Source organism: Heterodontus francisci, chromosome 13 (assembly GCF_036365525.1).
Source record: "Heterodontus francisci isolate sHetFra1 chromosome 13, sHetFra1.hap1, whole genome shotgun sequence".
Taxonomy (NCBI): domain Eukaryota; kingdom Metazoa; phylum Chordata; class Chondrichthyes; order Heterodontiformes; family Heterodontidae; genus Heterodontus; species Heterodontus francisci.
Window position 1 is genome coordinate 591,181 of NC_090383.1, and position 26,201 is coordinate 617,381.

General features: G+C 49.4%; 1 protein-coding gene across 7 annotated transcripts in view; it reads right to left on the reverse strand.

The window, feature by feature from the left end:
• The window catches only part of LOC137376165 (utrophin-like), a 904,611-nt gene that overhangs the window by 522,991 nt on the left and 355,419 nt on the right, over nt 1-26,201 (reverse strand). For all 7 annotated transcript variants that reach the window (XM_068044198.1, XM_068044197.1, XM_068044199.1 and 4 more), the window contains 5 exons: nt 13,173-13,348; nt 12,173-12,308; nt 8,881-9,030; nt 7,915-8,076; nt 4,427-4,528 (listed from right to left, as the gene is read on the reverse strand). In XM_068044198.1, coding sequence (XP_067900299.1) covers nt 4,427-4,528; nt 7,915-8,076; nt 8,881-9,030; nt 12,173-12,308; nt 13,173-13,348 — 726 coding nt within the window. The remainder of the gene's footprint in view (nt 1-4,426; nt 4,529-7,914; nt 8,077-8,880; nt 9,031-12,172; nt 12,309-13,172; nt 13,349-26,201) is intronic.

Sequence of the window (26,201 nt, forward strand, 5' to 3'; positions counted from 1 at the left end):
CACAGGAATCGGTGCTGGGGCCCTTGCTGTTTGTACTGTACATTAATGATTTAGACCTGAATATAGGAGGTATGATCAGTAAGTTTGCAGATGATACGAAAATTGGTGGTGTCGTAAATAGTGAGGAGGAAAGCCTTAGGGCGGCACAGTGGCGCAGTGGTTAGCACCGCAGCCTCACAGCTCCAGCGACCCAGGTTCAATTCTGGGTACTGCCTGTGTGGAGTTTGCAAGTTCTCCCTGTGTCTGCGTGGGTTTCCTCCGGGTGCTCCGGCTTCCTCCCACATGCCAAAGACTTGCAGGGTGATAGGTTAATTGGCCATTATAAATTGCCCCTAGTATAGGTAGGTGGTAGGGAAATATAGGGACAGGTGGGGATGTGGTAGGAATATGGAATTAGTGTATGATTAGTATAAATGGGTGGTTGATGGTCGGCATAGACTTGGTGGGCCGAAGAGCCTGTTTCAGTGCTGTATCTCTAAAAATAATTTTTAAAAAATTACAGGACGGTATAGTTGAGCTGGTAAGATGGGCGGAGCAGTGGCAGATGGAATTTAATCCTGAGAAGTGTGAGGTGATGCACTTTGGGAGAACAAACAAGGTAAGGGAATATACAATGGATGGTAGGACCCTAGGAAATACAGAGGGTCAGAGAGACCTTGGTGTACTTGTCCATAGATTACTGAAGGTAGCAGCACAGGTAGATAAGGTGGTTAGGAAGGCATATGGCACAGAATATAAGAGCAGGGAGGTTACAATGAAGCTGTATAAAACACTAGTTAGGCCACAGCTGGAGTACTGTATACAGTTCTGGTCATCACATTATAGGAAGGATGTGATTACACTGGAGAGGGTGCAGAGGAGATTCACCACTATGTTGCCTGGGCTGGAGCATTTCAGCTATGAAGAGAGACTGGATAGGCTGGGGTTGTTTCCCTTGGAGCAGAGAGGGCTGAGGGCAGAACCTGATTGAGGTATACAAAATTATGAGGGACACTGATAGGGTAGATAGGAAGAAACTTTTTCCCTTAGCAGAGGGGTCAATAACCTGGGGGCATAGATTTAAGGTAAGGAACAGGAGGTTTAGAGGGGAGTTGAGGAAAAACTTTTTCACCCACAGAGTGGTTGGAATCTGGAACACACTGCCTGAAGGGGTGGTAGAGGCACGAACCTTCACAACATTTAAGTAGTATTTAGATGAGCACCTGAAACACCATAGCATATAAGGCTACGGGCCATGTGCAGGAAAATGGGATTAGATTGGATGGGTGCTTGATGGTTGGCATAGATGCGTTGGGCGAAGGGCTTGTTTTTGTGCTGTATAACTCTGTGACTCTATTGCCTTTGTTACAAGCTGTAATAATTTCTTGTTCAATGCTCTGTCCAACTGTCTAACTACTGTTGGGGGGGAAGGCTGGGGGGGGCGGGGCTATAAACTACTCCTACCAGTGTTCATACGGATTCTACTTCATGGTCTTCTGAGGCCATACCCTTTCTAATGTCCTTATGTCATCCTTGACTATCAGGGCTACCTCTCCTCCTCTGCCATTCTGTCTTACCGAAATATTGTGTACACTGGAATATTTATTTCCCAACCTTGGTCACCTTGTAACCATGTCTCTGTAATGGCAATCAGACCTAAATCATGTACCTCAATTTGTGCCACTAGTTCATCTATCTTATTGGAGATGCTTCACACATTCAGATAAAGAAGCTTTCATTTTGTCAGGCAAATGTGCAATGTCGAATGATGATTTTTTTAATCCACTGGCTGGAATCCTGATTTAAATTTAAAAGAAAAAGAAACAGATGAAAGGTGATTCTACTAGCAGCTAAGATGGCCACCCCAATTTGCATCAGTATACTCCGCATTCCAATGGATTGAGGTGGAGACGGATTGTCTACTTAGTCCCCTCAAGAACAATGACCTGGGGAATTTGAGTGAAGTACCTTGCTCCCAATAGCAAGGCATCACCGCGATCACCGGAACATTAAACTGGTGGAGACAAACCTCTCAAACCTAATCACTTGAACAATGAGACCCTGGTTCTGAGAACGGAATTCCTAGACATGGACTGATTAAGTTCCAAGAGGGAATACACACTGGTAACCACCGTGTTGAATCATTGGATGATGGTCATGTGACAGGCCCCCATCTGTGCGCTTAAGCTGGTGTTTTCTCTGCAGCAACCAGAAAAGCAGCTAGAGACTGACAAGAGAAGATCCAAGTGGGGTCCCTCCTCCCTCTCTCCCTCCAATCCACCTTGCAAGCTTTGAACCCTGTCTACTGGCCGTAACCAGTTAGGCCCATCACTGCTGCAGACAGAGACCTTAGAAAGCACTAATTATTCTCAATTTCCAGCACCTTCAAATTCACAGGACGCAACACTTGCTGCTGCTGCACATTAAATAATGCACTGAAACTAAGGGGTTCAGTTTTCAACCATATCTAACCTATGCCAGCTGCATGTGAGGTCTTGTGAACAGCTTGAGTTCTTGTACAATTTAGCCCTTTGTATGAACACTCAAGTTGCAGGATGTTGGGGTAGAGAAGGCCTGCTCATGTATTATGCATCAGTAGCAACAACTGGGCAAGTCAAATGCGGAGTAAAGTCTCTCTTACTCTGCCCCTCAATGCACCTTAGCTCACTTACTGCAATACCGACAATTTTCCATTATCCACACCCACCTGAGGCCAAAATGAAATTGACAATTTAATGCACAAATTAGGAGTGGTACAGTGCAGAGTCACATCCCTGCACCCTCACACACACCCCCACCCCCGCAAAGATCACTCCATGAAGGACCTCTCGACAAGAGAGGGAACCTCTCACCTCATGGGTTAAAAAAAAAGACTTGCATTTATATCGCGCCTTCCACAACCACCGGATGTCCAAAAGCACTTTACAGCCAATAACTACTTTTGAAGTGTATTCAATGTTGTAATGTAGGAAACATGGCAGCCAATTTGCGCACAGCAAACTCCCACAAACAGCAATCTGATAATGACCAAATAATCTGTTCCAGTGATGTTGATACAGGGATAAATATTGACCAGGACACAGAATCACAGAACTGTTAAGCACAGAAGGCCATTCAGCCCATCTCATCTGCACCAGCTCTCTGAATGAGTAATTCAACTAGTGCCACACCCCCGTAATCCTGCACATTCTTCCTTTTCAGATAACAGTCTAATTCCCGTTTGAATGCCTCCATTAAACCGGCCTGCATCATACTCTGAGGCAGTGCATTCCAGATCCTAACCACCCGCTGTGTGAAAAGGCTTTTCCCCACGCTTTTGCTTCTTTTGCCAATTATTTTAAATCTGTGCCCTCGCGTTCTCGATCCTTTCACGAATGGGAACAGTTTCTCCCTATCTCATGATTTTGAATACCTCTATCAAATCACCTCTCAGCCTTCTCTTCTCCAAGGAAAACAGTCCCAACTTCTCCAATCTATCTTCGTAACTGAAGTTCCTCATCCTTGGAACCATTCTTGTGAATCTTTTCTGCACTCTCTCCAATGCTTTCACATTTTTCCTAAAGTGCAGCACCCAGCACTGGATGCAATACTCCAGCTGAGGCCGAATAAGTGTATTATACAAGTTCAACATAACCTCCTTGCTCTTGTACTCTATGCCCCTATTAATAAAGCCTTGGATACTGTATGCTTTATGAACCACTCTCTCAACCTGTCCTGCCACTTTCAATGACTTATGCACATATGCACCGGGGATAACTCCCCTGCTCTTCTTCAAAATAGTGTCATGCGATCTTTGTACATCCACCTGAGAGGACGGACAGAGCCTCAGTTTAACACTTCTTCCAAAAGACAATGTCCAACAGTGCAGCACCTCCTTAGTACTGTACTGGAACGTCAGCCTAGATTTTTGTGCTCAAATCCCGGAGTGGGACTTGAACTCACAATCTTCAGACTCGGAGGCAAGAGTGCTACCTACTGAGCCATGATTAACAGAAATTTAAGCCAAGGTCCCTGTGTGCACTCCAAGGGGCTCTGTTTCGAATCCAGATCACTGTGCCATCCAGTCCATTATAGGGTGGTTTAATTTACAGCTTCCCCAACCTCAAATGTTTTGAATATCTGTGAGCTCAAGGCAGATACATAAAAAGGATGTTTTGACAAGCACTTGTGTCACAAGATAGTTTGTGCCAGGATTTCCCTCATGGCCTGGTCTCATTCACCATGGTGCTGAAAACTCCATTCTGGTTAGCTTCCAACTCACGAGGTGGGACAAGCTATCTGCCCTCCCAGATAGGGCTGGTGGAGACACAGAAGAACCCAAGAGTCATGTTTGTGCAATAGCTTTCGTGTGGAGTTAAATTAATGGGTCAGAAACAAAAGTATGGAGAGAAAAGTAAATGGTGCCTTGCAATGGATCCTATAATCAGTCAGAAATCCCACTAGTTACCTTTTCTTCAGGGAGCAAATTGCTTTTCCTGTCCAACTCTACAGCTTTAGCAAGAGTAGTCTCAACGTCAATTCGGTGGTCCATCACGTCAGCTTCTAATAACTGACAGAAACAGTGACTTTAAAACACTGACTACAACATTCACAGTGATCTAACACACAGAGGAAACAAAATTATTTTGCACAATAATCACCATTTTGAAATAAAAACTATTCTCTAGTTGAAATGAATTAGGGTTTTGGTTCGGCTATTATATCCTGTGTGTGTACCTACACCACATGAACTTCAGCGGTTTAAGAAGGTGGCTCACCACCATCTTCTCAAGGGTAATTAAGGATGGGCAACAAATGCTGACTTTGCCAGTGACATCCATATCCCATGAATGAATATTATATAAATATATATATATTTTTTTTTAAAGTACTTGCATTTTACAATCATGGATTTTTGTGCCAGTATTACAAGTTCAGTTTGCTTTTGTCTCTCTTCTCTTCTGAAGCTGTTGCCAGGATACAGTTCACCAGCCTTCTGCTAACTCAACAGACTAGCTGTCAGGATATTCACTGGATGGTATCATAGCCACACCTGCCTTTGTCTCCACCCTACATCCACACACACACACTTGCAGCAGGGATATAGTACAAATGTCACAGCTTTTTAACTTCCTTCCCAGCCCAGGATTTTCAATAGCACTACAGAGCGTCCCCAGCAGCTGCCACCCTATGCTCCGCTATGGCCTGCCAAGTTCCTCAGGAGCAGCAACAACAACGATGCCCACGCTCTGCGGCGGCCGACCCAACGACCCCCACGCTCTGCGGCGGCCGCCCCAACGAACCCCACGCTCCGCGGCGGCTGCCCCAACGACCCCTACGCTCCGCGGCAGCCCCAACGACCCCCACGCTCCGCGGCAGCCCCAACGACCCCCACGCTCCGCGGCGGCTGCCCCTACGATCCCCAAGCTCCTCGGCGGCTGCCCCAACGACCACCACGCTCCGCGGCGACTGCCCCAACGACCCCCACGCTCCGCGGCGACTGCCCCAACGACCCCCACGCTCCGCGGCGGCGACCCCAACGTCCCCCACGCTCCGCGGCGGCGACCCCAACGTCCCCCACGCTCCGCGGCGGCGACCCCAACGTCCCCCACGCTCTGCGGCGGCCGCCCCAACGACCCCCACGCTCTGCGGCGGCCGCCCCAACGAACCCCACGCTCCGCGGCAGCCCCAACGACCCCCACGCTCCGCGGCAGCCCCAACGACCCCCACGCTCCGCGGCGGCTGCCCCTACGATCCCCAAGCTCCTCGGCGGCTGCCCCAACGACCACCACGCTCCGCGCCGACTGCCCCAACGACCCCCACGCTCCGCGGCGACTGCCCCAACGACCCCCACGCTCCGCGGCGGCGACCCCAACGTCCCCCACGCTCCGCGGCGGCGACCCCAACGTCCCCCACGCTCCGCGGCGGCAGCCCCAACGACCCCCACGCTCCGCGGCGGCGACCCCAACGTCCCCCACGCTCCGCGGCGGCTGCCCCTACGATCCCCAAGCTCCTCGGCGGCTGCCCCAACGACCACCACGCTCCGCGGCGACTGCCCCAACGACCCCCACGCTCCGCGGCGACTGCCCCAACGACCCCCACGCTCCGCGGCGGCGACCCCAACGTCCCCCACGCTCCGCGGCGGCTACCCCAACGTCCCCCACGCTCTGCGGCGGCAGCCCCAACGACCCCCACGCTCCGCGGCGGCGACCCCAACGTCCCCCACGCTCCGCGGCGGCTGCCCCTACGATCCCCAAGCTCCTCGGCGGCTGCCCCAACGACCACCACGCTCCGCGGCGACTGCCCCAACGACCCCCACGCTCCGCGGCGACTGCCCCAACGACCCCCACGCTCCGCGGCGACTGCCCCAACGACCCCCACGCTCCGCGGCGGCGACCCCAACGTCCCCCACGCTCCGCGGCGGCGACCCCAACGACCCCCACGCTCCACGGCGGCTGCCCCTACGATCCCCAAGCTCCTCGGCGGCTGCCCCAACGACCACCACGCTCCGCGGCGACTGCCCCAACGACCCCCACGCTCCGCGGCGACTGCCCCAACGACCCCCACGCTCCGCGGCGGCGACCCCAACGTCCCCCACGCTCCGCGGCGGCGACCCCAACGTCCCCCACGCTCCGCGGCGGCTACCCCAACGTCCCCCACGCTCCGCGGCGGCTACCCCAACGTCCCCCACGCTCCGCGGCGGCAGCCCCAACGACCCCCACGCTCCGTGGCGGTGACCCCAACGTCCCCCACGCTCCGCGGCGGCTGCCCCTACGATCCCCAAGCTCCTCGGCGGCTGCCCCAACGACCACCACGCTCCGCGGCGACTGCCCCAACGACCCCCACGCTCCGCGGCGACTGCCCCAACGACCCCCACGCTCCGCGGCGACTGCCCCAACGACCCCCACGCTCCGCGGCGGCGACCCCAACGTCCCCCACGCTCCGCGGCGGCGACCCCAACGACCCCCACGCTCCACGGCGGCTGCCCCTACGATCCCCAAGCTCCTCGGCGGCTGCCCCAACGACCACCACGCTCCGCGGCGACTGCCCCAACGACCCCCACGCTCCGCGGCGACTGCCCCAACGACCCCCACGCTCCGCGGCGGCGACCCCAACGTCCCCCACGCTCCGCGGCGGCGACCCCAATGTCCCCCGCGCTCCGCGGCGGCGACCCCAACGTCCCCCGCGCTCCGCGGCGGCGACCCCAACGTCCCCCGCGCTCCGCGGCGGCGACCCCAACGTCCCCCACGCTCCGCGGCGGCGACCCCAACGTCCCCCACGCTCCGCGGCGGCGACCCCAACGTCCCCCACGCTCCGCGGCGGCGACCCCAACGTCCCCCACGCTCTGCGGCGGCGACCCCAACGTCCCCCACGCTCCGCGGCGGCAGCAGCCCCCCTTCACCCCACCGCCAACTCCACAGCAGCCCCATTTCCAACCAACCAGATAGACTAACAGCAGCGGGCCAGGGTGCAGAATTGATCTGTACTGCTCTTTACTTTGGCAGACTGCACCTTTAATTCAATGCCTCATTGTATATTATTGGATAACACATTTAGTCTAAAATACAAACCTTCTGTAAGTAAACTGCAATTTATGGTAGCATTTAATACTTTATGAATTATGTACAGGGCTCAGAGTATCAATTAACCTTAACAGTTTCCTGAGTTTAACCTCTCAGCAAGTCTGCACTAAACAGATTTTCTTCATGTCAAAACCATTGATAGTGGCATCATGCACAGATCTGTGCCAACATGACAGATGTATTGGGTATGCCAAAAATTAATCAGCTGAAGGATTTTGAAGATCATAAATAAAATTGAACTGCACTGCAAGGCATACAAACTAGATACATCAAATTTCTACTGGTACAAGGAGAACAGACTGGTATATGTAAAACACTAACAGTACAACGCTAACATACTTTCTGTACCTATCTGCTCTCAAGTGGAACTTACATGAAGTTGTGTTGTTCCAGGTAAAGGTGATCCTCTGGCATGTAACTTCTGCCTGGTAACTGCTGCCCAGGTGGACAGCTCCTCCAGGCTTCCTTTGAAGTGAGCATTATCCTGAAGCTGAATCTCAATTTCTTTCACTCTAACAGGCAATTCTTTGCACACCTTATTAAAAAGGCCAGACAATGCATCAGAAATAAAATTTATCTGAGTTTGTAATCATCAGACAGAACATGAGCTACATAAGGTGTACAGAATATTTGAAAAACTAAATTTTTTTTTGTTGATCCTTCGAGAACTAAATGCCCTCTTGCTGTGATCATGCTGTCAGCATCAGAGGGATTAACTCACCCTTGCAGCACCTCTTGCTGGCCCAAAGTTGTCTGAACCACCTAATTAAGTCAATTTTTAACTTTTGGCATTCACTTGGCAGCATTTTCAGTCATTGTGGGTTCCACCCCCAAAAAAGACAGAAGGAACCAACAGCACTGAAATAAGGCAAGCAGTCTGTCATCATTATTCACATCTTAGCTCACTGCCTATGGGAAATTATAGATGCTTAATCTTGTTTTATTTATTCATTTAAAAAGCACTGTATCGGGTATAATACAAGGCTGCTCAATAAATATTTATAATACATTTTTAAATTGGAAAAGATTTAAAAAGAGGTTTATTTACATAATTGATGGATGAAATCATTGACCTTTGCCAAATGTTCCACCTGCCCTTTGGCTTGTTCACAGTTGAAAGTAAAAACAACTGGAATGAGCTAGACCCAAATGGTGATGGAAACAGGAGTTGTACTCTCAGCAACAATGGAATTGGAGATTTAAAGCAACACACTTCCTGCCTCTGTCAGCTGAAAGCCTTCCCTTTTCAGCACTCCAAAATGATGGCCAGTCCCCTTATAGTAACTTACCATGAATTATGTCAATTATTAGCAGTAATTTTGATAAAAGAAATACTTGCCTTACTCCAGTTTGAATTGATATTTCTAAGTTTTGCAGAAAGTTTGTCTCTCTCTTGTAGACTGAGGTTTTTATCTGAAAGCAGACACTGTGCAATACTATTCATCATGGTCAGGTTCTCACTGCGCAACTCCAAGTCTGTTGCTGGAACCTGTGAGCAATAGAGAGTTGTACTGAACTAAAGCAACAATCTGCAAATACAACCTAGCCAACGATTACAGTTGCCTAATCATTACTATGCCAACACTCTAGTTCAGCAGCATCTACTGAAAATCAAAGAACAACCTGGAGCAGAACTTCTAAATTGGAAGAGGGCTAACTTCAATGGGATGAGAAGGGATCTAGCCAGGATAAAATGAAACCAGAGACTGACAGGAAAAACTGTCATGCAACAATGGATATTCTTTCAGGAGGAGATGCTTCAGGTACAGATGGGCAAATTCCAATAAGCGTGAAAGGGAACCAAAGCCAGGGCTGTTTGGATGATGAGGTAGATAGAGAATATGATGAAACAAAAAAAGGTGTATGATACATGTCAGGTGAATTATTCAAGTGAGGACCAGGCCAAATAGAATAGGTTGAGAGGGGAAGTGAAGAGGAAGACAAGACTGGCAAAGAGGGAATATGAGAACAGAACAGCAGTTAACATAAAAGGGGAACCCAAAAATATTCTACTGGCATGTAAATAGTAAGCAGGTAATAAGAGGTGGGGTGGGGCTATTAGGGACAAAGAAGGCGATATATGCTTAGGTACAGGGCAAGGCTAAAATACTTAATGAGTACTTTGCATTGGTCTTTACTAAGGAAGCGGTTGTTAACATGGTAGCGGAGATGGTCGAGGTAATGGATGGGGTGAAAACTGATAGGCAGGACATACCAGAAAGGCTTGCTATTCTTAGCGCGAATAAGTCACTAGGTTCGGATGGCTTGCAGCCCAACTTGCTAAAGGAAGTAGGAGTGGAGATAGCGGAAGGGCTTGCCATAATTTTCCAATCTACCCTAGATACAGGGGAGGTGCCAGAAGATTGGAGAGTGGCAAATGTCACACCCTTATTCAAGAAAGGGTGCAAGGACATTCCTAGTAACTGCAGGCCAGTTGGTTTACCAGTGGTGCGTTAGGTTTTAAAAACAATAATCAGGGAAAATTTGTAAAAGGCAGATCATGCTTGACGAATCTAATTGAATTTTTTGATGAAGAAAGAGAAGGTTGATGAAGGAAATGCAATGATTGTTGTCTCTATGGATTTTAAGAAAGCGTTTGACAAAGTACTACATAAAAGGCTGGTTAACAAAAATGAGGTTCAGTGTCAACTTGAATAAAAAATTGACTTAAGGACAAAAAACATAAAGTCGTGGTAAATGGTTGAATGGTAGTGGTGTTCCCCAAGGTTCAGTGCTAGGGCCACTGCTTTTTTTTGATATTCATGGATACTGGAATGCAGAGAAAGTTTTAAAAATTTGCCCATGACTCAAAACTTACGGAGGTACGGCAAACAGTGAGGATGATACAAATTGACTGCAGCAGGTCAGATAGGGTAGCAGAATGGGTAGACAAATGGCAGATGGAATTTGAGAAGTGTGAGGTGATGAATTTTGGCAGAAAGGATAGGGAGAGCCAATACAGACTAAACAGTAGCTTGGGGTTCATGTGCACATGAAGGTGGCAGAACATATTGGGAGAGTAGTTAGCAAAGCATATGCGATCTTGGGTTTCATACATTGAGGTATTGAGTACAAATGCAGGAAATTGTATTATAGAATCAGAGAATGGTTACAGCACAGAAGGAAGCCATTCAGTCTGCCATATCCATGCCGGCTGTCTGCAAGAGTAACTCACCTAGTCCCGCTACCCCGCCTTTTTCCCATGGCTCTGCAAATTGTTTTCTCTTCAGATAGTTATCCAATTCTCTTTTGAAGGCCTTGATTGAACCCACCTCAATGACTCTCTCAGACAGTGCATTCCAGATCCTCATGTCGCCATTGCTTCTTTTGTCAATCACCTTAAGTCGGTGTCCTCTGGTTCTTGAACCTTCCACCTATGGGAACAGTTTCTCCCTATCTACGCTGCCCAGACCCCTTATGATTTTGAACACCTATATCAAACCTCCACTCAACCTTCTCTTCTCCAAGGAGAACAGTCCCAGCTTCTCCAACCTATCCACGTAACTGAAGTTCCTCATCCCTGGAATCTTTTCTGCACTCTCTCTAATGCCTTAACATCCTTCCTAAAGTGTGGCGCCCAGACTGAACACAATACTCCAGTTGACACCAGGGTTTTATACAGGTTTATCATAACTTCCTTGTTCTTGTACTCTAAGCCCTTATTTATAAAGCCCAGGATCCCATATGTTTTATTAACCGCTTTCTCAAGCTGCCCTGCAACCTTTCAATGATTTGTGCACATATACCTCCAGGTCCCTCTGCTTCTGCATCTCCTTTAGAATTGTACCCTTTAATTTATATTACCTCTCTTTCTTCCCACCAAAATGAAACACTCCACACTTTTCTGCATTACATTTCATCTGTCACTTGTCTGATCATTGCACCCAAGCTATGTCCTCTTGAAGTTTATTACTTTCCTCCTCACAGTTCACAATATTTCCAAGTTATGTTGAACCTTTACAAAGCTCTGATTTGGCTACAACTAGAGTATTGCATTCAGGTCATTTCACTATACTTTAGGAAGGACGTCAGGGTCCTTGACAGGGTGCAGAGGAGATTTATCAGAATGGTTCCAGGGATGAGGGATATGGGATTTTAGCTACAAGGTTAGGTTGCAGAAGTTGGGGTTGTTCTCCTTGGAGCTAAGGAGATTGAGGGGAAATTCGATAGAGGTGTACAAGATTATGACAGGTTTAGAGAAGGTAGGCAAAGAAAAGCTGTTCCTATTAGCTTATGGTACAAAGACTATGGGGGAATTAATATATTAAATCTCTAAAGGTACATTGAATAGCCATGTCACATTGATGGCTAGCTGAAAAATAGAGGTGTGTGTATGCCGGGACAACTGCTGGACAAAGGATAAATCAAAACAAGTTTCTCTTGCACACTCCCCAACTCTACTTAGAGAGGTAATAAGGGAGGGCAACATGTCATTCTCAGCCAGAGGATGCTATCCACCATTAAGGCAATCTCAAGGGCAAAGTCTCTTTTTTAAAAAGGGACTATTAAAACCTAAAATGCTTTAGAAGTACATCAACATAGATCTAAATTCCGTGGAGAGCTGGCATTGACTCAATGGCCTTCTTCTGTGCCGTATATGACACTAAACACACAAGCTACGTTAGGCTTGCCTTTAGTTCCTTCAGATCATGTTCCCTCGGCGGTGAATGCACAGCCCTTAAAGAGTCCTGCACCTTATCTACCCACAAACCAAATTCATCCAGCTGACTCCTTAAATCAGTGTATCGCTGGCCATCTCCGTCCAACCTAAGAAACAGAAAATAACACAGTTCTTAGCAACTGCAGAACCAAGCAGCTGTACAAAACTTGCTCTGTTGACAGGGCGGCACAGTGGCGCAGTGGTTAGCACCGCAGCCTCACAGCTCCAGCGACCCGGGTTCAATTCTGGGTACTGCCTGTGTGGAGTTTGCAAGTTCTCCCTGTGTCTGCGTGGCTTTTCTCCGGGTGCTCCGGTTTCCTCCCACAAGCCAAAAGACTTGCAGGTTGGTAGGTAAATTGGCCATTATAAATTACCCCTAGTATAGGTAGGTGGTAGGGAAATATAGGAACAGGTGGGGATGTGGTAGGAATATGGGATTAGTATAAATGGGTGGTTGATGGTTGGCACAGACTCGGTGGGCCGAAGGGCCTGTTTCAGTGCTGTATCTCTAAACTAAACTAAACATTTACATACAGCCTCGAAAGTAAAGAATATTCATTCTGTTAACTCATGGCAACGTCAAAGCTCAGATCTAACACTTTACAGACATCTCTAATTGACTGTCTTTTCTCACCGACCAAGCCACTGGTGCTGGTTAAATGTTATTTCAACATAATACATTAGATCTTACGTCAAAGTGAAATTAAACAAGGCATAAAACAAATTAAGCTTTAAAAAGCACTTTTCACACATTAAAAGTTCCAATGCACTCTGCAGAACAGAAAAGAACTCCAGACAGTAGCAAAGATGGTTCAATAGACACGTTTCAAGCAAAATTGCACACTAATAGTCATACGCTTCTCTGTGAAGATAGGTTTCCTCCACGATTTTTCTCGGTAGGTGCTGAAAAAATGATTTAAATTCCACCTCTTTAAAAGAAACATCTGCCATACCAAGGGATGTTCATTTACCTTTGGTGTCGATCTTTAACCTCAGCAACAATTGCCATCCAGCGTTTATTTAAACCATCCAGCTTCTCCTGCAGGAGACATCCATCCGCTGTTGAAAGCTGCCGTATGATATCTGTGCCAGAGGCATTTAATGTTTTGTACACTGGCTGGTGGCTGCTGAGACCTTCATCCAGCTCCTATCAGGGAAATAACAGCATTGTTTCAAAAAGGATACAGGTCATGGACAATCTCCCACTTTATCCAACAGAATTAATCACCAATTCATCAACAATGCAATCTTCCCCAAACCAAAATGAGGTGCCAACCTGGTGAAGCTACAACACAGGACTACATGCATGCTAAACAGTGGAAGCAGCTGTGACAGACAGAGCTAAGTGATCCCACAACCAACGGATCAGAACAAGGCTCTGCAGTCCTGCCACATCCAGTCATGAATGGTGGTGGACAATTAAACAACTAGCCAGAGGAGGAGGCTCCAAAAACATCTCTATCCTCAATTATGGGGGAACCCAGCACATCAGTGCAAAAGACAAGACTGAAGCATTTGCAACCATCTTCAGTCACATCTCGGCCTCCTCCTGAAGTCCCCAGCATCACAGATTCCAGTCTTCAGACAATTCCATTCACTCCACATGAGATCAGGAAACAGCTGAAGGTTCTGGATACAGCAAAGACTATGGGCTCTGACAACATCCCAGCTGTAGCACTGAAGACTTGTGCTACAGAACGAGCCACGCCCTTAGCCAAGCTGTTCCAGTACAACTACACACTGGCATCCACACGACAGTGTGAAAATTGCCCAGGTATGTCCTGTCCACTACAAGCAAGGCAAACTCAATCCAGCCAATTACCAGCCCATCAGTCTACTCTCAATCATCAGCAAAGTAATGGAAGGTGTCATCAACAGTGCCATCAAGCGGCACTTACTCAGCAAAAATATGCTCACTGATGCTCAGTTTGGGTTCAATCAGGGCCCCTCAGCTCCTGACCTCATTACAGCCTTAGTCCAAACATGGAAAAAAGAGCTGAATTCAAGAGGTGACAGGAGAGTGACTGCCCTCGACATCAAGGCAGCATTTGACCGAGTGTGACATCAAAGAAACAAAGAGCAAATTTAAGCCAATGGGAATCAGGGGGAAAACTTTACACTGTTTGGAGTCATACCTAGCACAAAGGAAGATGGTTGCGGTTATTGGAGGTCAATCATCTCTGCCCCATCGCTGCAAGAGTTCCTCAGGATAGTGTCCGAGGCCCAACCATCTTCAGCTGCTTCATCAATGATTTTCCCTTCATCATAAGGTCAGAAGTGGGAATGTTCACTGATGATTGCAACATCCAGTATCATTCACAACTCCTCAGATACTGAAGCAGTCCATGCTCACATGCAGCAAGACCTGGACAATATTCAGGCTTGGGCTGATAAGTGGCTAGTACCATTTTTGCCACACAAGTGCCAGGCAATAACCATCACCAACAGGAGAGAATCTAGCTGTATCCCCTTGACATTCAGCACAGAATCACAGAATTGTTACAGCACAGAGGGAGGCCATTCAGCCCATCGTGTCTGCACCAGCTTACCAAATGAGCAATTCACTCAGTGCCACTTCTCCGCCTTCTCCCCATAACCCTGCACATTCTTTCTTTCCAGATAACTAATTTCCTTTTGAATGCCTCAATTGAACCTGCCTCCACCACACACTCTGGCAGTGCATTCCAGATCCTAACCACTCACTGTGAGAAAAAGTTTTTCTTCATGTCACCTTTGCTTCTTGTGCCAAATACCTTCAATCTGTGCCCTCGCATTCTTGATCCTTTCCTCTCAGCCTTCTCTTTTCCAAAGAAAATAGTCCCAACTTCTCCAATCTATCTTTGTAAATGAAGTTTCTCATTCTCGTGAATCTTTTCTGCACTTTCTCCAATGCCTTCGCATCTTTCCTAAAGTGCAGCACCCAGAACTGGTCACAATACTCCAGCTGAGGCCGAACAAGTGTTTTATACAAGTTTAACATAACCTCATTGCTCTTGTACTCTATGCCCCTATTATTAAAGCCTAGGATATTGTATGCTTTATTAATCATGCTCGCAACCTGTCCTGCCACCTTCAATGACTTAAGCACATATACACACAGGCCCCTCAGCTCCTGCACTCCCTTCAGCGTTGTACCCTTCATCTTATATTGTCTCCCTGTGTTCTTATCAAAATGAATTACTTGCCACTTCTCGGCATTGGACTTCATCTGCGACTTGTCCGTCCATTCCACCAACTTGTCTTTGACCTTTTAGGATCATAAGAAATAGGAGCAGGAGTAGGCCATTCAGCCCATCAAGCCTACTCCGCCATTCAAACAGTTCATGGCTGATCATCTACCTCGAAGCCATTTTTCCCCACTACCCCCATTTCCCTTGATGTCGTTCGTATTCTTGAACGCACTCAGTGATTGAGCTTCCACAGCCCTCTGGGGAAGAGAATTCAACAGGTTCACCACCCTCTTAATATTCAAAGAAATTCCTCCTCATCTGTCTTAAATGGTATGTCCCTTATTCTGAGACTGTGTCCCCTTGGTCTAGACTCACCAGCCAAATGAAACATCTTATCCACATCTACCCTGTCACAACCTGTAAGAATTTTGCAAGTTTCAATGACATCACCGCTTATTCTTCGAAACTCTACAGAATACAGCCCAGTTTCTGCAATCTCTCCTTTTAAGACAATCCCGGCATCCCAGGGATTAGTCTGGTGTATCTCCGTTGCACTCCCTCTGTGGCAAGTATATCCTTCCTTAGACAATGTTACGACCAGGTGAGAAAGGTGTCTAGGGTTCCCTCTCAGCCTTCACCTCTTGTTACCGTAACAGGGTTTTAATTTTAAACACATTGTCTTTTTAGCTCCCCCTTGGTGAATCCTTGTTCACTGCTTTCCAATTATAAGGCAAAGAAACCAGTACAAACAGGCTTTCTTAGGTTTAAAGAAAAGTTGAAATTTATTAAACTTGAACTCTAATTTGGATAACGCCAATGGATACACAATGCGCCCCATGTTAGCATGCATATGCGATAAATATATGCAAATAGAGACAGAAAAAAGCAGAAGAAAAATAAAGTGGAAAGGTTTTAGGCAATATCTGAAGAGTTGTTGTTATGGTTTGGGGTTCATGTGTCTTCAATGGATTCAGAGGCTTGTGAGAAAGAGATGGGAGCAAACAGGAGAGATCTTCTCAGTCCAGGAGCAAACAGACACTCTGCCTCCAAACTCCGTGGCCAGTTCAAAAGAAAACCCTGGACCAGACAGGTAGTCATAGGACCAGCTGATCTAACCAGTCCTGGCCCTTGTAGATTGTATCCTCCTTAGCAGGCCCTGGAATGCACTTATAGAGTCATAAGAGTCGTACAGCACAGAAACAGGCCATTCGGCCCACCGCGTCCATGCCGACCATAATGCCCATCTATACTAATCCCACCTGCATTAATTCCATATCCCTCTATGCCTTGCTCATTCAAGTACCTGTCCAGATGCCTCTTAAATGTCGCTACTGTTCCTGCCTCCACCACCTCCTCAGGCAGCTCATTCCAGATACCAACTATTCTTTGTGTGATACGTTTATCCCTTTGATCCCCTTTAAACCTCCTCCCTCTCACCTTAAATCTATGCCCTCTAGTTTTACTCACCCCTACCATGGGAAACAGACTCTGGCTATCTACCCTATCTATGCCTCTCATAATTTTATATACCTCTATCATGTCCCCTCTCAGCCTCCTTCGCTCCAGGGAAAACAGACCCAGCCTATCCAATCTCTCTTTATAACTCAAGCCCTCCAAACCAGACAACATCCTTGAGAATCTTTTCTGCACCCTCTCCAGCTTAACCACATCTTTCCTGTAGTGCGGCAACCAGAACTGCACACAGTACTCCAAATGCGGCCTAACCAACGTCATGTACAACTGTAAAATGACGTCCCAACTCTTGTACTCAATGCCTCGGCCAATGAAGGCAAGCATGCCATACGCCTTCTTCACCACCCTGTCTCCTGTGTTGCCACTTTCAGGGAACTATGTAGTTGCACGCCAAGGTCTCTCTGCTCAACAACGCTCCCCAGGGCCCTGCCATTCACTGTATATGTCCTGCCCTGGTTTCACTTCCCAAAATGCATCACTTCATACTTGTCTGCGTTAAATTCCATTTGCCTATCCCTTGCCCACTTTCCCAGTTGATCTATATCCTGGTGTAACCTTAGACAACCTTTTTCACTGTCCACTATACCACCAATTTTGGTGCCATCTGCAAACTTACTAATCATGCCCCCTACATTCACATCCAAGTCATTAATATATATGACAAACAATAGAGGGCCCAGCACCGATCCCTGCGGCACACCACTGCTCACCGGCCTCCAATCTGACACTACCACCCTCTGCCTCCTATCACCAAGCCAATTTTGTATCCAATTTGCGAGCTCACCCTGGATCCCATGTGTTCGAACCTTCTGGACCAGCCTACCATGTGGGACCTTGTCAAAGGCCTTGCTAAAGTCCATGTAGACAACGTCCATCTCCCTACTCTCGTCAATCTTCTTGGTCACCTCCTCGAAAAACTCAATCAAATTCGTGAGACATGATTTCCCACGCACAAAGCCATGCTGACTAACCTTAATCAGACCATGCCTTTCCAGATGCATATAAATCCTGTCTCTCAGAATCCCTTCCAATAACTTTCCCACCACTGATGTAAGGCTCACCGGCAGGTAGTTCCCTGGCTTATCCCTGCTGCCCTTCTTAAACATTAGCTATCCTCCAGTCTTCTGGTACCTCACCCCTGGCTAACGATGATACAAAAATCTCTGCCAGGGCCCCAGCAATCTCCTCCCTGGCTTCCCATAGCATCCTAGGATACACCTGGTCAGGCCCTGGGGATTTATCCACCTTAATGCGCTTCAAAATCTCCAACACCTCCTCCTTTGTAATGTTGATATGGTCCAGGATATCGGTGTTCCCTCCCTTGAACTCACTAGCTTCCATGACCTTCTCCACAGAAAATACGGACGACAAATATTCATTTAAGACCTCGCCCATTTCCTGTGGCTCCACACATAGATTGCCACACTGATCCTTAAGGGGACCTACTCTCTCCCTAGCTACCCTTTTACTCTTAATATATTTATAGAATCTTTTAGGATTCTCCTTTATCTTATCTGCCAGGGAAATCTCATGGCCCCTTTTTGCCCTCCTAATTTCCTTCTTAAGTGTAGTCCTACATCCCCTATACTCCTTGAGGGACTCGTTCGATCTCAGCTGCCTATACCTGACATATGCCTCCTTCTTTGTCCTGACCAGACCCTCAATATCCCTCGTCAACCAAGGTTCCCTAAAGTTGCCAGCCTTGCCCTTCCATCTAACAAGAACATTCCAGCCCTGAACTCTTTCTATCTCACTTTTAAAAGCCTCCCACTTGCCAGACGTCCCTTTACCTGTAAACAGCCTCTCCCATTCAACTTTTGAGAGTTCCTGTCTGATGCCATCGAAATTAGCCTTCCCCCAATTTAGGACTTCAACCTGAGGACCAGTCCTATCCTTTTCCATAACTATCTTGAAGCTAATGGAGTTATAGTCACTGGTCCCAAAGTGCTCCCCCACTGACACATGAACCACCTACCCATCCTCATTTCCTAAGAGGAGGTCGAGTGTAGCCCCTTCTCTAGTAGGGCCATCCACATACTGCTTCAGAAAACTATCCTGGACACACTTAACAAATTCTTCCCCATCTGATCCCTTTCACTAACGCAGTTCCAGTCAATATTAGGGAAACTAAAATCACCTATCACAACCCTATAATTCCTACACCTATCTGTGATTTCCCTACATATATGCTCCTCCACTTCCCTCTGACTTTTGGGGGGCCTATAGTATAATCCCATCAAAGTGATCACCCCTTTCTTATTTCTAAGTTCTGGACATTCCCCCCGGGATATCCTCTCTAAGTACTGCTGTGATCTCCTCCCAAATCAATAGTGCAACTCCCCCTCCTCTCTTACCTCCACCCCTGTCACGCCGGAAAGATCGGTACCCTGGAACATTGAGCTGCCAGTCCTGCCCATTCCTCAACCACGTTTCTGTTACAGCAATAATATCACAATCCCATGTACCGATCCATGCTCTGAGTTCATCTGCCTTACCTGTAAGGCTTCTTACATTAAAGTAAATGCAGTTTAGCCTACCAGACCTTCCACGCTCCCTGTCCTGCCCCTGCCCGGCCTGCCTACTGGATTTGCTTGCTTTAACCTCTACATTTGCCTCAAATATCTCATCTGAGAGACTACTACTTTGGGTCCCACCCCCCGGCAAGACTAGTTTAAACCCTCCCGAGTAGTGCTCGCAAACCTCCCCGCAAGGATATTGGTTCCCCCTCCAGTTTAGATGCAACCGTTTCTTCTTGTGCAGGTCACCTCTGCACCAGAAGAGTTCCCAATGATTTAAGTAGCTGAAGCCCTCCCGCCTACACCAGCTCTTCAGCCACGCATTCATTTGCCTTCTCCTATTCCTACCCTCACTAGCACGTGGCACAGGGAGTAATCCTGGGATTACAACCCGAGAGGTCCTGCTTTTTAACCTTCTGCCTAACTCCCTATATTCACTTTGCAGGGCCTCATCTCTTTTCCTGCCTGTGTCGTTAGTACCAATGTGGACCACGACCTCTGGCTGCTCACCCTCCCCTTTCAGAATGTCCTGCAGCCGCTCCGAGACATCCTTAACCCGAGCACCAGGGAGGCAACATACCATCCTGGAGTCTTGTTTGCAGCCACAGAAACGCCTATCTGCACCCCTTACGATAGAATCCCCTATCACTATAGCTCTTCCAACCCTTTTTCTCCCCTGCTGTGCAGCAGAGCCCTCCGTGGTGCCACGAACTTGGCTGTTGCTGCTTTCCCCTGGGAGGTCATCCCCCACAACAGTATCCAAAGCAGTATATCTATTTGAGAGGGGGATGGCCACAGGGGACTCCTGCGCTACCTGCCTGCGCCTACTACTCCATCTGGTGGTCACCCATCTCTTTTCTGCCTGTGCAGCCATTACCTGTGGTGTGACCACCTCACTAAACATGCTATCCTCGACTTCCTCAGCATCGCAGATGCTCCACAATGAATCCACCCGCAGCTCCAGTTCCGTAATGCGGGTAGTCAGTAGCTGCAGATGGATACACTTCCTGCACACATGGTCGTCAGGGATACTGGAAGCGTCCCTGATTTCCCACATAGCACAGGAGGAGCATATCACGGGGCTGAGCTCTCCTGCCATGACTTACCCTTAGATTAATTAGTTACTCCCTGAATTAAAAAATACTAATTATACTAGGGGCCTTGTTCTACCCACTTCAATCTAAAATTCTTGAAAAAAAACACTTTAGTAGTACTCACCTTATCTCCAGAGATTTTATTTTCAACAAAAAAACCCTTATTTTTTAAGATATTCTAACAGCTGCTACTCACCAACCAATCACCTTGCAGCTCTCCTGTGATGTCACTGTTGGCTTCCCCTTTCAAAACTCAGGCACGCTGCCGCTGCTCTTTTTAAACACCACTGGTCTCACTCAGTCTCTTCCTCACCTTTGATGTCTTTTAGTATGTAAATGTTTTTTTCCAGCCACGGCTGATCCATTTAACAAGACATTTGCTCGCTCCAATAAGAGTTAAAAATCAATGTTCATGATAAAACCAATGTGGTTCCTTCTTGGCAGGTGGCGGCCGAGCATGACAATAAGGAGACCAAAACTGTACACAATACTCCAGGTGCAGTCTCACCAAAGCTTTATACAATTGAAGCAATACAATACACCCACAGAGAGAGAGACCCAGAGAGAAACAGACTGACCCAGAGAGAGAGAGACAGACGCAGAGAAAGAGAGAGAGACGCAGAGAAAAAGAGACGGACACACCCAGAGTGCGACACAACACCCAGAGTGAGACACAACATCGAGTCACACCCACCCAGAGAGACACAGGCTCAGACAGAGATGCAGTTAAACACCCAGACCCAAGACAGACACAGCCAGAGTAACAAATCAGAATGAGTGAGACACACGCAGAGAGACAGAGATATAGAGATAGGAGAGAGAGCGAGAGAGAGAGAGCAAACGAGAGACATCCATGCAAACAGCGAGACACACACCCACCCAGAGTGAGAGAGGTAGGCAGACAGACACCCACCCTGAGAGAAAAGAGAGGGAGAGACACCCACCCAGAGAGTGGGCGACATCCCTTCAGAGAGAGAGAGAGACACCCACCCAGAGAGAGAGAGAGACACCCACGCAGAGAGTGTGAGACACTCATGCAGAGACAGAGAGACAGACACACCGACCCAGAGAGAGAGACACCCAGAGAGAGACCCCTACCAAGAGAGAGAAAGAGGGACACCAGAGTGAGACACCCATGCAGAGAGAGAGAGAGACACACACACACACACACCCAGAAAGTGAGACACACCCACCCAGAGAGTGAGAGTGAGACACACCTACCCAGAGAGTGAGAGACACCCACCCACCCAGAGATAGAGGGACACACACCCACCCACCCAGAGATAGAGAGACACACACCCACCCACCCAGAGAGAGAGAGAGACACACCCACCCAAAGAGTGAGACACACACACACCCACCCAGAGAGTGAGAGAGATACACACCTACCCAGAGAGTGAGAGACACACCGACCCAGAGAGTGAGAGATAGACACACCCACCCAGAGAGAGACACACACACACACCAACGCACCCAGAGAGTGAGAGATACACACCCACCCAGAGAGTGAGAGAGAGACACACCCACCCACCCAGAGAGTGAGAGAGAGACACACCCACCCACCCACCCAGAGAGTGAGAGAGACACACCCACCCACCCAGAGAGTGAGACACACACCCCCCCAGAGAGTGAGACACACACCCCACCCAGAGAGTGAGAGAGACACCCCCACCCACCCAGAGAGTGACAGAGAGACACACCCACCTACCCAGAGTGAGAGAGAGACACACCCACCTACCCAGAGAGTGAGAGAGAGACACACCCACCCACCCAGAGAGTGAGAGAGACACACACCCACCCACCCAGAGAGTGAGAGAGAGACACACCCACCCACCCAGAGAGTGAGAGAGACACACCCACCCACCCAGAGAGTGAGAGAGACACACCCACCCACCCAGAGAGTGAGAGAGAGACACACCCACCCAGAGAGACACCCCCACCCACCCAGAGAGTGAGAGGGAGACACACCCACCCAGAGAGTGAGAGAGAGACACACCCACCCACCCAGTGAGAGAGACACACACACCCACCCAGAGAGTGAGAGAGACACACACCTACCCAGAGAGTGAGAGACACACACCTACCCAGAGAGTGACAGAGAGACACACCCACCCAGAGTGAGAGAGAGACACACCTACCTAGAGAGTGAGAGTGAGACACACCTACCCAGAGAGTGAGAGACACCCACCCACCCAGAGATAGAGGGACACACACCCACCCACCCAGAGATAGAGAGACACACACCCACCCACCCAGAGAGAGAGAGAGACACACCCACCCAAAGAGTGAGACACACACACACCCACCCAGAGAGTGAGAGAGATACACACCTACCCAGAGAGTGAGAGACACACCGACCCAGAGAGAGAGAGATAGACACACCCACCCAGAGAGAGACACACACACACACCAACGCACCCAGAGAGTGAGAGATACACACCTACCCAGAGAGTGAGAGACACACCCACCCACCCAGAGAGTGAGAGAGAGACACACCCACCCACCCAGAGAGTGAGAGAGAGACACACCCACCCACCCAGAGAGTGAGACACACACCCCACCCACCCAGAGAGTGAGAGAGACACACCCACCCAGAGAGTGAGACACACACCCCACCCACCCAGAGAGTGAGAGAGACACCCCCACCCACCCAGAGAGTGACAGAGAGACACACCCACCCAGAGTGAGAGAGAGACACACCTACCTAGAGAGTGAGAGAGAGACACACCCACCTACCCAGAGAGTGAGAGAGAGACACACCCACCCACCCAGAGAGTGAGAGAGAGACACACCCACCCACCCAGAGAGTGAGAGAGAGACACACCCACCCAGAGAGTGAGAGACACACCCACCCACCCAGAGAGTGAGAGAGACACACACACCCACCCAGAGAGTGAGAGAGAGACACACCCACCCAGAGAGACACCCCCACCCACCCAGAGAGTGAGAGGGAGACACACCCACCCAGAGAGTGAGAGAGACACACCCACCCGAGTGAGAGAGACACACCCACCCACCGAGTGAGAGAGAGACACACCCACCCACCCAGAGAGTGAGAGAGAGACACACCCACCCACCCAGAGAGTGAGAGAGAGACACACCCACCCACCCAGAGAGTGAGAGAGAGACACACCCACCCACCCAGAGAGTGAGAGAGAGACACACCCACCCACCCAGAGAGTGAGAGACACACCCACCCACCCAGAGAGTGAGAGAGACACACACACCCACCCAGAGAGTGAGAGAGAGACACACCCACCCAGAGAGACACCCCCACCCACCCAGAGAGTGAGAGGGAGACACACCCACCCAGAGAGTGAGAGAGAGACACACCCACCCGAGTGAGAGAGACACACCCACCCACCGAGTGAGAGAGAGACACACCCACCCACCCAGAGAGTGAGAGAGAGACACACCCACCTACCCAGAGAGTGAGAGAGAGACACACCCACCCACCCAGAGAGTGAGAGAGAGACACACCCACCCGAGTGAGAGAGAGACACACCCACCCACCGAGTGAGAGAGAGACACACCCACCCACCGAGTGAGAGAGAGACACACCCACCCACCGAGTGAGAGAGACACACACCCACCCACCGAGTGAGAGAGAGACACACCCACCCACCGAGTGAGAGAGAGACACACCCACCCACCGAGTGAGAGAGAGACACACCCACCCACCGAGTGAGAGAGAGACACACCCACCCACCGAGTGAGAGAGAGACACACCCACCCACCGAGTGAGAGAGAGACACACCCACCCACCGAGTGAGAGAGACACACCCACCCACCGAGTGAGAGAGAGACACACCCACCCACCGAGTGAGAGAGAGACACACCCACCCACCGAGTGAGAGAGAGACACACCCACCCACCGAGTGAGAGAGAGACACACCCACCCACCGAGTGAGAGAGAGACACACCCACCCACCGAGTGAGAGAGAGACACACCCACCCACCGAGTGAGAGAGAGACACACCCACCCACCGAGTAAGAGAGAGACACACCCACCCACCGAGTGAGAGAGAGACACACACAAAGAACAAAGAAAATTACAGCACAGGAACAGGCCCTTCGGCCCTCCAAGCCTGCGCTGATCCAGATCCTCTATCTAAACATGTCACCTATTTTCGAAGGGTCTGTATCTCTTTGCTTCCTGTCCATTCATGTATCTGTCTAGATACATCTTAAAAGACGCCATCGTGCCCGCGTCTACCACCTCCGCTGGCAACGCGTTCCAGGCACCCACCACCCTCTGCAGAAGGAACTTTCCACGCATATCCCCCCTAAACTTTTCCCCTCGCACTTTGAACTCGTGACTCCTAGTAATTGAATCCCCCCCTCTGGGAAAAAGCTTCTTGCTATCCACCCTGTCTATACCTCTCATGATTTTGTACAATTCAATCAGGTCCCCCCTCAACCTCCGTCTTTCAAATGAAAATAATCCTAATCTACTCAAACTCTCTTCACAGCTAGCGCCCTCCATACCAGGCAACATCCTGGTGAACCTCCTCTGCAGCCTCTCCAAAGCATCTACATCCTTTTGGTGATGTGGCGACCAGAACTGCACGCAGTATTCCAAATGTGGCCGAACCAAAGTCTTATACAACTGTAACATGACCTGCCAACTCTTGTACTCAATACCCCGTCCGATGAAGGAAAGCATGTCGTATGCCTTCTTGACCACTCTATTGACCTGCGTTGCCACCTTCAATGGACACACCCACCCACCGAGTGAGACACACACCCACTCACCCAGAGAGTGAGAGAGAGACACACCCACCCACCGAGTGAGAGAGAGACACACCCACCCAGAGAGTGAGAGAGAGACACACCCACCCACCCAGAGAGAGAGAGAGAGACACACCCACCCACCCAGAGAGTGAGAGAGAAACACACCCACCCAGAGAGTGAGCGAGACACACACCCACCCAGAGAGTGAGAGAGAGACACACCCACCCACCCAGAGAGTGAGAGAGAGACACACCCACCCACCCAGAGAGTGAGAGAGACACACCCACCCACCCAGAGTGAGAGAGAGACACACCCACCCAGAGAGTGAGCGAGAGACACACCCATCCAGAGAGAGAAAGAGACACACACCCACCCAGAGAGTGAGAGACAGACACACCCACCCAGAGTGAGAGACAGACACACCCACCCAGTGAGAGAGAGACACACCCACCCAGTGAGAGAGAGAGAGACGCACACACCCGGAGAGAGAGAGAGAGAGAGAGACGCACACACCCGGAGAGAGAGAGAGAGAGAGAGAGAGAGAGACAGAGAGAGAGACAGAGAGAGAGACAGAGAGAGAGACAGAGAGAGAGACAGAGAGAGAGACAGAGACAGAGACAGAGACAGAGACAGAGACAGACAGACAGACAGACAGAGACAGACAGACAGACAGAGAGACAGACAGACAGACAGAGACAGACAGACAGAGACAGACAGACAGAGACAGACAGACAGACAGAGAGAGACAGAGAGAGAGAGAGACAGACAGACAGACAGACAGACAGAGAGAGACAGAGAGAGACAGAGAGAGACAGAGAGAGACAGAGAGAGACAGAGAGAGACAGAGAGAGACAGAGAGAGACAGAGAGAGAGAGAGAGAGAGACAGAGACAGAGACAGAGACAGAGACAGAGAGAGAGAGAGAGAGAGAGAGAGAGACAGAGAGACAGACAGAGAGAGACAGAGAGAGAGAGAGAGAGAGAGAGGGAGAGAGAGAGAGACAGAGACAGAGAA